Source organism: Corvus kubaryi, unplaced genomic scaffold (genome assembly GCF_017639235.1).
Source record: "Corvus kubaryi isolate FWS band 111438036 unplaced genomic scaffold, C.kubaryi_AGA036_p1.0 138, whole genome shotgun sequence".
Classification (NCBI taxonomy): domain Eukaryota; kingdom Metazoa; phylum Chordata; class Aves; order Passeriformes; family Corvidae; genus Corvus; species Corvus kubaryi.
Genome location: NW_024580672.1, coordinates 13,779,699 through 13,791,660, shown reverse-complemented (window position 1 = coordinate 13,791,660; position 11,962 = coordinate 13,779,699). Strand labels below are relative to the sequence as shown.

General features: G+C 46.1%; 1 protein-coding gene across 2 annotated transcripts in view; it reads right to left on the bottom strand.

Annotated features, from left to right (window-relative positions):
• Positions 1-1,859: 1,859 nt before the first annotated feature.
• MXI1 (MAX interactor 1, dimerization protein) overlaps positions 1,860-11,962 on the bottom strand; it is a 55,934-nt gene continuing 45,831 nt past the window's right edge. For both annotated transcript variants that reach the window (XM_042019292.1, XM_042019293.1), the window contains exons 4-6: positions 6,299-6,413; positions 4,933-5,104; positions 1,860-3,755 (exon numbers count right to left, since the gene is read on the bottom strand). In XM_042019292.1, the coding sequence (XP_041875226.1) occupies positions 3,592-3,755; positions 4,933-5,104; positions 6,299-6,413 (451 nt within the window). In that variant the 3' untranslated portion in view covers positions 1,860-3,591. The remainder of the gene's footprint in view (positions 3,756-4,932; positions 5,105-6,298; positions 6,414-11,962) is intronic.

Below are 11,962 nucleotides of genomic sequence, written 5' to 3'. Positions count from 1 at the left end.
AAGCAGGAGGCTGGAGCTCACAGACCACAAACAGATGGTAGCAAAAAAGCAAACAAACGGACAAAAGGAAAACACAATTGCAAACCCCAGAAAATGATAAGTCTGTCTAGTTAACCCCCTTTCTATTGACCTACAGATTTCTTGAGACAGACAGATCTGAGACCACCTTTGTCACTGACACGCCACTAATGGAACGGACATTAAAATGACCTTCAAGTGACAACTCGCCACAGGATAACCGTGACAAATGCAGCCAGATAGTCATCTCCACCTTGTCTGCAGACACGAGATGACATTCCATAATACACTTGTGTCAAAAGAAGGGAAATGCTGGATGGTCTTTTTAATGGGTTTGTCTGTAGCAAAGAGACCCACCGGGGATCTAATTTACAGAGGGAGGACTTGACAGAATGAGCTTATGAGGCAGCTGCGCGTGCGTGTGCCTGTGTGCCTATTGCATGGGAAGGCTGCCTCAGGAACGTGCATCCAATTCTGCTTTTACAGGAAAAGTCACCCTATTCTTGTAAAATTACAGCAACTTCTCTAAAAATTGGTCATCTTGAACACTGCAATGCAAGAGACCAGACCAGTGAAGGGAGATGTGAGGAGGATGACAGTTGTGTGAGGTGAGAAAAAGCAGAGGCCACAAGGCAGAAATATAGTAGGGCAACACAACTTTGAAAGGCCAGAGAAATGTTTCCATCACATAAGAAACTATCAAAACTCTAGCTGAAATCTGCTAGGATCTGCTACAAAGAACCCACCAGCACCAGAGCAATCAACCCCAGGTCTTTGGAGTTATTAGAAAGGCTCTTAGTTTTGTTTTCTTCCTGGACCTCCTCCTGGCTGGACCACTGCTGCTGGCTGAGCGGTCAAGCAGGTGGCTGGGTGATGGAAGTTCATCTCCTGTGACATTTTCCCCATTTACTTGCACTTGAGATCAGGATCCCTTTGAGACCACAACACTAGAAAAGGCAGGAGATACCAAACTGTCCCAGAGCATTACGAACAAACATTTCAAACACATTTATTCCAACCATAGACATGTCACTGTTTTATACCAACTAGGAGAGCACAGCCATTCTCTATCCTTTGAACTTCAGTGTTTCTCGGCTGTGGTATTGCTTTCCCAAGTGGGCATTTAACACAAACAGGAATAACAGGAAAGAGGAGGTGCTGGGACAGCTATGGAAAAGGGCTCATAAATAAATAAATCCCACTGGTATCCAACTGCTCAGCACCAGCACTGCCAGTGGTCAACACTTCCAAAGAGAATAATAATGAATAAATAAATAAGGCCTTGCTAGAGCTGAAGTTTCCTACTTTTCACCACTCTACAGACTGTTCCAAGCCTTGTATCATCCAGAGATTATATGGTCCCAAATATAAATCCAAGCAGCATTTCTTCTTTCAAAGCCCTTGGGCTCCATTTGTTAACCTAGAACCTAATTCACTGTGTGGCAGACTCCTGCTCCTGCCAGGTAACTTCCCAGAAAGAACAACAGATGGACTGAGCCATTGGATTATATGCACACAAGTGAAAACACATTTAACAACCGCAACCAGATGCAAACTTAGTAAGCAAATTAATTTTAAAAAACCCAAACTGAAGAGAAATCATTCATTACATCCAAGGAAAGATTATTTCTCTACTCAAGCATGTGTGTTGTGCCTCTCACAGGGAGTGGCCCATTTTGGAGAGTGGGGGAAACATCAGAGTATTTAAACACAGGCAACTTATCACAGTGCAAAAGTCTATGTGAGACTTGCTCAGGATGTCACCGCAGGACCGAAGGGCACAAGAAGAACAACAGTTGGCTGAAGTGACAGGAATGACCAAGATGGAAGAACACAACTCATTTCAGATACAGAAATGTTTAATGGCGTTAAAGTGCTACTTTAATGGGGACCATATGCTAACATTTAAACACAATTCCACTGCACTGCTAAATATGGTTGTCTTTATTTTTTTACTTTATTTTACCTCTTTTTACCCAACCCTATCTAAAACAATAAAATAAAATCTAAAGGACTGAAATTAACAACCCATTCAAATCAGCAATAAGTTATGAATTTTATAAAGCATTTTTTTCCTCTTTTTTTTCTTAGTAATGAGGGGTAATTAAATTACTTAAGGATATACAAAGTTCCAAACAATGCCATAGGTGAAGACTCTATTAAGGTTTTTAAAACTTGGAAAACAAAATAATCCTGGCCATTAAAAAGACAAAAATAAAAAAGCAAAGCCCTCAAAGTGCAGGTTAGAATGCTTGTCTTGGAGAAAATTAGAAAACATTCGCTATAACAGCTCTTAACAGCACCTGCACAGATAAGATGGCAAGGCCCTTGGGAACAGGACGTGCAGTCAAAACGTTACATTAACATGAGAGACGTGCTGAGCTTAACTAGGTTAACTACTGGACTGGAACTTCAAAAGTCAGCAAAGGGAATGATTCTAAAAAGAAAACTGAAGAAACCCCCACCAAATCTGGCCTCTTCCAGCTAGCACAGCCTTCATCCATTGTGTGCATGGCAAAAAAAGCATCTTTGCATTTCATTGGGTCAAGTGCTTCATCAAAACAGAGATCTTTTCATGGCATAAATTCATATAAAAGACATCTAAGGTTTCATATGGACAAGCTCTAAAAAGACGCAACAGACTTGGGGTGTTTTCCCTCCCAACACATTTACAAATGTTTATCAAAAAATCGCTTCAAATAAAAAGGTCATAGTGGCTCAGTATCTGGGCATGACTGTCTGGTGTGTCACCTCTCGAGTGCTGGTTTCGTTCTGCCCTCAGCTGGCCGTGTGCCTGCGAGGGGCACACATCTACCGGGGACCTGCTGGCGCTGGCACAGCCCCAGGCGTGACAGCCCACCCTGTGCTGGTAGATTACAGGTGTGTACCTCGCTTTAGCCACGCTTCAGAGGTACTCACTGTTTAAATGATGTCCAACAGAAAGCTGAGTTGAATGGTGTTCTCCCCTGAACATCTCTCTTCACTGCCCCTCTCCCTCTGGGCACAGAATGAGACCTTAATCATTATGGTCACTGTTATTCCTAGGCTACGTAAGCCTTCTTAGATTTCCTAGTACATTATGACAGCATTAGATTGTGATAAATTGTAGGATACAGTCCTTTTAGGACCACAAAAGCTCTTCAGAAGGGCCTAAATTAGGTTGTTCAACCTGAAAGCAGTGTAAGAAATTTTGACATTTCTCAGATCTCATGACAGAAAGAGAGGGATGAGTCTCTAATATCCTCTTTCAAACAATTTCAAATAAATTCAAAACAAAATGTTTCATCACTAAGGTCTAGATCCAGGTCCCACAGAAACAAACGGATTTCATTGACTTCAAAGGGACTAGTGCTTGGTCTAACTTCTTGCCAGCAGAAATTGGGATTGGTAACATGACCAAATGAACAAATATGGGTTTCTGGGGAGGCTTCCTTTTACCCAAAAAGCTTTATATACAGGTCTCTCCAGGCCTAGCTGTCAATATGTCAATTCTGAAAGAGGATACTGGCATCTAGGACCCAGTTTGATCACCCCAGTGAAATCGTTCACCCTGCACTGTTGTCTCACTTGGTTCTAGGAAGCAAATGAGAGCTTGACACTGGCGCTGGAGTAACCCTCGTCACTCCCAATACTCTGCAAGCTGCTGTGATCATCAATGTCACTGATGCTGGTTGTGCTGATATTGTCCACTTCTCCATGGGAGAACTCTGTGCTTTCAACGTCCACTTCAATCTCTTCTAGAAAGGAAAACGAGAGAAATGTACACAGGTTAGCACCACACACCCAACTATCCCCTTCATGCCAGTGAGCTCCTGGGACTCCCCCAACACAGGAAATGAGGCAGCCATCTGGCAGGAAGACTTTCAGTGTTCCCCCTGAACGGGATGGGCTGTGGTCAGGATTTATAAAAAGAACAGATACCAGCTTGGAGTTTTTTGCAGGGATTTGGCAAAGGGGTTTGATTCCTCTACATGCCAGCCACACCATCAGCATAGGTGAGCCACCCCACACACTGCGCTTGTCCCACTACCTCTGTCTTTGGACCTCTAATACCCCAGTGTTAGAAAAAAAGAAGAAACAGATAAAATTGAGTGCAAGAAAGAAAATGGAGCATGAAGTTACTCCAATACATGCTACTTGCTTGACACTATATTGCTAAAGCTAGGACCACATATAATTACAATGCATTACCATGGGAATCTGGGTTACTCTCACACATAGTCAGTGGATTTTGGAACAGACATCTTGTTTTTAAGAAAGACTTAAAAAGCAAAGATCTAATTAACCAGGTATCTTGGTTCCCATATTGTTCAGGAATTTTCCAAAGGATTTTTGCTTTAAACTACAGACTCACACCCAAACTATGCAGCATCTTCTGGTCTGTCAGTAAATATCAAACCATCTATTGTGCCTAATGCTCTCTCCACTGCAGGGATATTTTTAAAAAGGAAGTTATCTTAATTCAGTTAGCCATTCAGATATCTCTAGCTGGTTTTGACTTAGGAGAGGAACTCTAATGGGAAGTTTGGGGGCAAAAAGGTAGGGGGAGTAGGGGGGTAGGTATGTGAAGGATCCATTCCAGTCCCATTAGTATCTTCTTACATTTTTCTTTTTGTGTTGCTAAGAGATTCAGTAGATCAAAAAGCACAATGGGTATCTCAGCTTTACCATCACTTTCAATGCCACAGAAATCAGCTCAAGCTGACAGCAACAACAATTCTTCCAGACTTAGAACTCATGCAAAATACTAAACTCTCCATATGTATGTGTGTGTATGTGCTTGTGTGTGAGGTGAATCAGCAACCTAAACATCAAAAGGCCATGAGAAGGAGAAACTGAGAGATAAGAAATGGATGAATGTCATGTTCTCACTTCAGAGTCCTGGCAACTCCATGCTGGTTCAGCAACACCCACCTCGCTCCGAGTCCGAGTGATCCGAGGAAATGGTAGATCCAATGCTGTCCATTCGTATTCGCTCTATCTCCTGAGGACCCTGTAGTTGTTCCAGTCTTCTCTTTAGGAATCTTTGTTCTCGTTCCAGGTTCTCAAGCTGGTGTTGGCTTCTCCTCTCAGCCTCTTCAAGTTTCTGACACGATCAAATATAACTCAATAATTAGTTTCATCCTTTTCTCCTTCCCTCCCACCTCCACTGCCCTCCCACCTGCTTTGCTTAGACCTTCCCAGTCCCAGAAGGATTCAAGCTGCCAGTGCCCTGAACCAAGCTGCCTTGCAGTCTCCAAGCACAATGCCATCTCCCCACATATTTCCACTTCTCAGATTCTGATAAATCATACCCATTAGTACAAAGAGTCTCTGAGGACTGAGCCTCTCCAGGGGAAACGCTGTGAATTGCAGCAGTTTGTGGGTCATTCCATCCAGGATCGGACACCTGCATTACCACCTCTGCCCACGCAGGGGCCTCAATCCCCCGAACCAAACCACTCCAGGGTTTGTTATGAGCTGCTCCAACATAAAAACGTGCCCTGGGAGTTCTGTGTTGCTTACTGCATGGTTTAGAAGGATTTCTCAGAAACAGTTTTCTATTCAATGAGTGATTTACATAACCTACTACAGATTTCTTTGATCACAGCTGGGAAATCTACCAGGGCACTGTTCTTTGTTTACTACGACAAGCACATTGCATAAGGACGAGTCATTTCAGGCTAACTCTGTCCCTTTGGCAGCACTTTTCCTCCCTCATCACCCATCTTCCCTCTCTATATCCCGATCTGCAACAAAATACTTTGGCCTCTCCCAGATACTGACAATGCTGCATTTTCTTTTCACTTCTCACTTCGCAAAAAGTGCAGCTAGAAGAGCTCTGGGCTACCTGGAAGGTTCACACATGGAACTCCAGCAAGCCAAACCTGTCTCACACTCTTGTGGTTTGTGCTAATGCTTCGGCAGTGGAAACTCACTAGCACACCAGAAAAAAAGCTGCATTTCCCATCAAAATGCAGTCATTCAACAATAGGTATGTTTTTCTTTAAAGAGATGCAGCTGTCAACAAACGATCACAGTAGAGAACAAAATCCTTGCTCTTCAATCATCATTTTTGTAGTTAAGGAGTGCATTATGGACTCTTCCAACAACGTGGCTTGTAGCAATGATAAATGGTTAACCAAGGGGGCAAGGCTCGCTTGCTCTCTCTATTTATTTATTTATTTATTAACAGTGTCACCTTTCCTTCAACAGAGCTAGCCCTAGGCAGCAAGGATGAGCAATTGCACTGCACTTCTAAGAGCCCACGCAGAAAGCAGCAGGGAAAAGCAGCTCTTACCTTGATATGTGCTTTGGCTTTGTTAAGCAGCCCAAGCGTGGTGTGCCGGGTGCAGTCTGGTCCGAGTGGTATCAGAACTTTTAAGCGTTCTAGACACAGGCGGAGGTGAGCTCGGCTGCAAGGGGAGAACAGCAGGATCAGAGCCATGCTTTCTGCAAGGGAATGTCATTTCTTTCACTACTGCCCCCCTACAAGGCAGTTTTCAGGTTTCCCTGTTTCCACGCACCACAAGATTCCCCTCAGGTACCAGTAGAGACTGCCACTAAACTATTTACACTTCAAATATCAGCTGTTCACCAATACTTGCATTATTGCTAACCTCTGACAGACACTGTTTATTTTGTTGCTGTCTGAACTGATAATCTGACTCATCTGGATGAACTTTGTGGCGGGGCAAAGGCACACAGGAAAATGGTACAAGCATCTCATGGGTTTCCACTCTCTGAGCTATTTGCTGCCTGTTTTGCTGAGAAGAACTTTTGTGAAAGCAGTTTTGAATTACTGCTACCCCCTGCACGCTTGTTCATTGCTGGCTCAGGGACATTTGCTATGAATTGACCTGAACACCTTCTTTTTGTGTGAAATTAAGATCATCAATGAGAAAAATGGTCAGTTCAAAACACTGTAACAATCCCTGCTGGCAATTAAAGGAGCGAGAGGGATGGTAGTTCCCAAGAACTGCACTCTTACTCCTTTCTAGGCCCAGGTCTGAAATGCTGCTAGAGGTGCAAGGTCTGTGGGAATGAGAGAACCCAAGACCTTCCCCCGGGCAGACTTCTGACCTTGGCTTACATCTACAAAGACAGGCTCCAGCACAACACCATTGCTGGTGATATGAACAACTTTCTGCAGAATATGACAACATGTTCTGGGGTAGATGGTTTAGGCAGCAGCGGCAAAGCATATCATCCTCAGGTTGCAGAGGAAAACTGTTCCCACTGTCTCCTCCTCTGGATCATGTATGCAGAGAGGAACAGCAGATTTATGGAAAACTATCGAGTGTGGGTTGCCTTTATCCCCTCCCTCTCTCTTTCCCAGACATTAATGATTTATGTCCAAAGTTGTCATCCCAATCAATAACACAATGACATCAGCTTTACCATTCACATGCAAGAAATGCCAGTGCAAAAGAGTCCTGAAAGCCTATCCCAGCCCCTGCTCATGCACAAAGAAACTGAATCTTAGCCTGATCTACCTCAATGCAGGGGAAAAAAAAAAAAAAAAAGAAAGAAAAAAAAGAGCATGGACAGTTCATTTTCATTTGTTTTTCAAATGCACTATTGCACCCAGTTTGAAAGGGGTGGGGGAGAGGAGTCTGTAATCAGGCAATTATGTCAGTGACAAGCAAGGATGATTAAGGGTGGAAGGGTCAGGGGTTTTGCTGATGAACTGTCAGCACAGGGGAGTGTTCACTGGCCGTGCTGTAGCTGTGAGCTCCTCACAGTTTCTCCCATAAATCTCTTTACGAAGGGTCCATCATTCTGTCTCAATAACAGTCACAGGGCTGCATATGACCAGCAAGGGCCTTGAAGAAAACATGTTTTCCATTAAACATGAACAAATAGAGGGGTGGGGAAAGGGAAATCATAATCCAAAAATCAAACTGAAAGAACAGTAATCACATCAATCTCATCTTTTACTTCTCAGCTTGCTCTAGGGCAAACCCCACTGTCATTAAACCCATATGGCTGACATGTGGGGATTTTTTTCTACCTGGAAGCCAATTTCCAACACAAAGCTTGGTCAGGAGTGTGTACCCACTACAGGTGTTTGCCCTGTGTCCCACGATGACCCATAGGGCAAACAATGAAAAAGTACTGCTGGTTCACACTGGCACTACAGTTCATGTCATCCCTTGGGAGACTGGACACTGACTTCTTGCACAGAAATGAAGAGGAGCAGGATCTTGTGGCCAAAGACATCCTGGGGTTTGAAACCCATTTTTGGATATGCCACAGACTTCCTGAATGGCCACACTGGCAAGTCACCGAGTCAGAGCTGTCAGAGCACAGCCATCAAGCTGCAGCACAGAGCAGCATGTGTCTCCTCACAGCACAAGTACAGTCTCCAGCCACGCACTTCACCTACGGATCAGCCCAAGTTAAAAACACAGCTTGAGCAGAGCTCAGATCTGGGGGCTCCACCTAACAGCAGACTGCTGCATAGCATCTGCCATGGGCAGGTACCAAAGACCGGGAGGCAGCTCCCAGTCCACTGTGAAAACAGAATTATATGTGCAACAGGAAAAAAGTTTGGGCTATCAACATCTAACCAGTGGCAAAGGTACCACAGTCCACTCCTGAATGCAGAGAGAAATGGACAATACACCTGCAGCCTGAGCTTTGGGCTGATTCTCAGCACTGTGTTTTACCAGGAACTGGGAGGGTGTTGCATCAGGAACTGCAATTCCTGGAACCAGTGATCAGCTTCGGACAGGAGCAAGCACTGGCTGGATTGCTGAGACAGCGATTAAAAGGGTGGCACTGATCTGCCACGTCAAAAGCTGGGTTATGTGCAGACTGAACAAGATCAACCCTGTTAAGCATCTGAAAGCTACAGGCAAAGGTCCAGTCATGTAATAAATCCCTGGACACTTGAAAACCTTCCTGTTGTGCCCCTGGACCACAGTAGAGTGAAGGTTACTGCTTGTCCCAGGCTCATGCAGACCATTCTCAGAGAAGCCACTCCTGCCTGTGGCTCTCCTGGCCACTGGCCAAAGACCGTGGCCTGCAGCGGGGGTGATGGCCTGTGCCAGCACACCAGGCATCAGGAGGGGCCACCTGCCCTGGACACGAGTGCAGTATGAGCTGATAAGCTCACAATGGCACATAGCAGGGCTCGAGCTGCAAGCACACTGCAGGGGCAGGTTGTGTTGGCTGAGCCAAGGCAGGTTTGGAAGAGGTTTGACCAAAGCCATCACTTCGGTGCTGTCGCTGAATTTTCCCCTACTTTGCACTCCAAGCTGAGCCACACTGGGATACGAAGGAGCAACCAAGCCCGCAAACTGTCCTGGCATGTGAGCATGTTGCTTTCCTTCAGAGAGATTCAAACTGAACAACTTCCCCAGCTGTTTCCCCTCTGCAGCATTCAATACCTTCCTTACCTTTTAATTTTTAAAATCTAACTCGATCACAGTCCTTGACCTCTCTTAACTTCCAACAGCCCCAGTGGACCATGATGGGTTCTTAAACCACAGAGCACACACTGCAGGTGTGACACATTGATGGGTGTATCAGAAATAGAACTCCAGAACCCTGGGAGGAGATGGAGTCATTGCTCACAGGACTGGATGTGGCATGGAGGGCTATGGTCTAGCTGACAAAGTGGTGATCGGTCAAAGGTTGAACTCGTTGGTCTTGAAAGTCTTTTCCAACCTAAATGATTTTGTGATTCTTTGAAAAGCATCACAGAAGACTTAGCTAAAAGACCATTTCAGAGAGAAAGCAATTTCAAAGCCATTAATCTTTCTTATCAAGTCCTGGAGCTGCCCCTGGGCAGCTGTAATTCCACAGGTCAGGCCATGATGTGAGTGTCTTTTCTCCTTGTTTACCTGGACTCTGTTGCAATGTGGCTTTGACAATGCTGCAGGCTCTTGCATTCAATGAAAATACCAGCATTGTGCAGCCTCCAGACAGAGCCAGACGGCTTTCCATGTAAACCACTGGATTATGCCAATATTTGACGCATCTGCCAATATCTGGAAAAACAAGTCTAAAAGCCCATATTGTTATATAACAGAGAAACAAGGCGGGCTTGGTGCAAAGGGCTGCTGCCTCTCGCTGCCTTGATCCTGAGGAAGACAGAGGATGACAGAAGGAGAATTCCAGTTTCAGCAGAGGCCAAAGCTTTTGCATACTAGCTGCAGGAGAGATGGGAGAAGCTGGAGCCCCTCCTCCTGCCTAAGTGGGAGAAAATCAGGCTCTCACAGCAGCATCCTAAGCAGGATGCTTAGGTGTTTGATGTGCTGAAGAAGAAATCTGTGAAGGACTTGAAAGAAGGGGGCTCTCTACCTTCCCAAGGGATCAGCCTGCTCCCCTCTTCCTGCTCAGCTTGATGAGAGGGAAAACTCCTGTTTGAGATTCCCATGTTGGGGGCATCGCGATGGCCAAAAAAAGAGCAAAACACCTGAGAGGTTTCAGAAACCCAGAGCCAAACACAAGCCCTGTCCCAAAGAGCTGAGTATCACCTTTTATCTTGTTTCACCTGGCCACTCTGGCTAGGACAGAGCCCCTCTGCTGCTTCTGCTTCCTCCCCTGTGTCTCCCCTGGGGCCACGAGACTAGAAGCAGGTTCCTCTGGGATGTGGAAGGCAAGCAGGGCAAGGATGCCCTCTCTTCTCTGCCAGGAGCTGCAATGGGCCAGGGGACTGAAGCAGAAGAAGATGAAAAAGCCCAGCAGCCCCATAGCCCTGCCAGCTGATCCACAACAAGCTGTAGATGGCTGCATGTGGAGGAAGGGAGTGCAGGCCCTTGAAATGGCAGACCCACTGCTGCCCACTGCTTTCCCTTTGTGCCTGTGCAAGAGCTTCTGATTGTACTTGGATTATCTGACTGTATTTGGATTATCTACTTCTACCCCCAGCTCCTCTCCAAGGTCCTCTGTCCTGAGCCTCTATCAGAGGGGAGCCTGGCTCTTGCTCTGCGCAGCCCCCCCTTGCACTCGGCTCTGCCTGGCTGCAGAGGGCTGTAATTTCACAGCCTGCTCTCCTCTCCAGCTCCCAATGACATCACCCACTCTGATTATATAAAGCACAGGGAGGAAGCCTTTATTTATGCGTGCTTTTTGCTCATAGCTTCAGCTGTCTCAGTGTACAACACACATGCAAATCCCACTGCAGGAACTGGGCTCTCTTTTGCCTGAATCAAAACTGCACTGCAGAAAAAGGCGTGGGTACAAAAAAAAGTCCCTGTTTCCTTCCCCCACACCCCTGAGTATACTTTTGAGGAGTCTGGGTAGGAATCAACCTAGCACAACACTCTGCACCACAGCAAGCTGGGCACAAAGCCACCAGCTTCCTCCCTGCCTGGAAAGTCCCCAGAGAGATGAGGGACCTGTGCTGGCAGCTCCAAGCCTTGTCTCTGCTGGTCACAAAGTGGCTACACAGGGGCTCGAAACCTACCCACCTCCAAATGCCCGAGGGGGTCCCTGCAAAGGCAAGCCCAGGGCTGTAAGGCCACTGGCAGTTTCCCCTCCTGGGCCCTGGTGGGCTCAGCAAGCCCCTGAGCACCCCCTGACAAGCAGGTGACCCCCACCACCTGCTCCATCCTCCTCTGGTCAATGCTGCAGAAATGGCTGAAGACACGAGCTATCCCTGAATGTTAACATTGCCAGAGAGACAGCGGCTTCTTTGCTAGAAGTGGTTTGGGATTTGTGTGGGGTTCTTGCCAACTTCCACCATGGGCAGAAGCAATGGAAACTGAGAAAAGAAACTTTCTCTGCTGAGGAGTCAGGCAACACACGCACACATTCAGCTCTGGAGCAGCAGGTTTACCAGACTCAGCACTATCCCCTCGTCAGACACTGCTGAGAGACTTTGCTGAATCAAGGCCTGAACATCTGCAAAACACACACATGCACAGACACACACACACACACACACACACACACTCTCTTCCCATCTTTAAAAGATCAAGCCTCCCTCCCAGCAGGAAATGACCAACTCGCC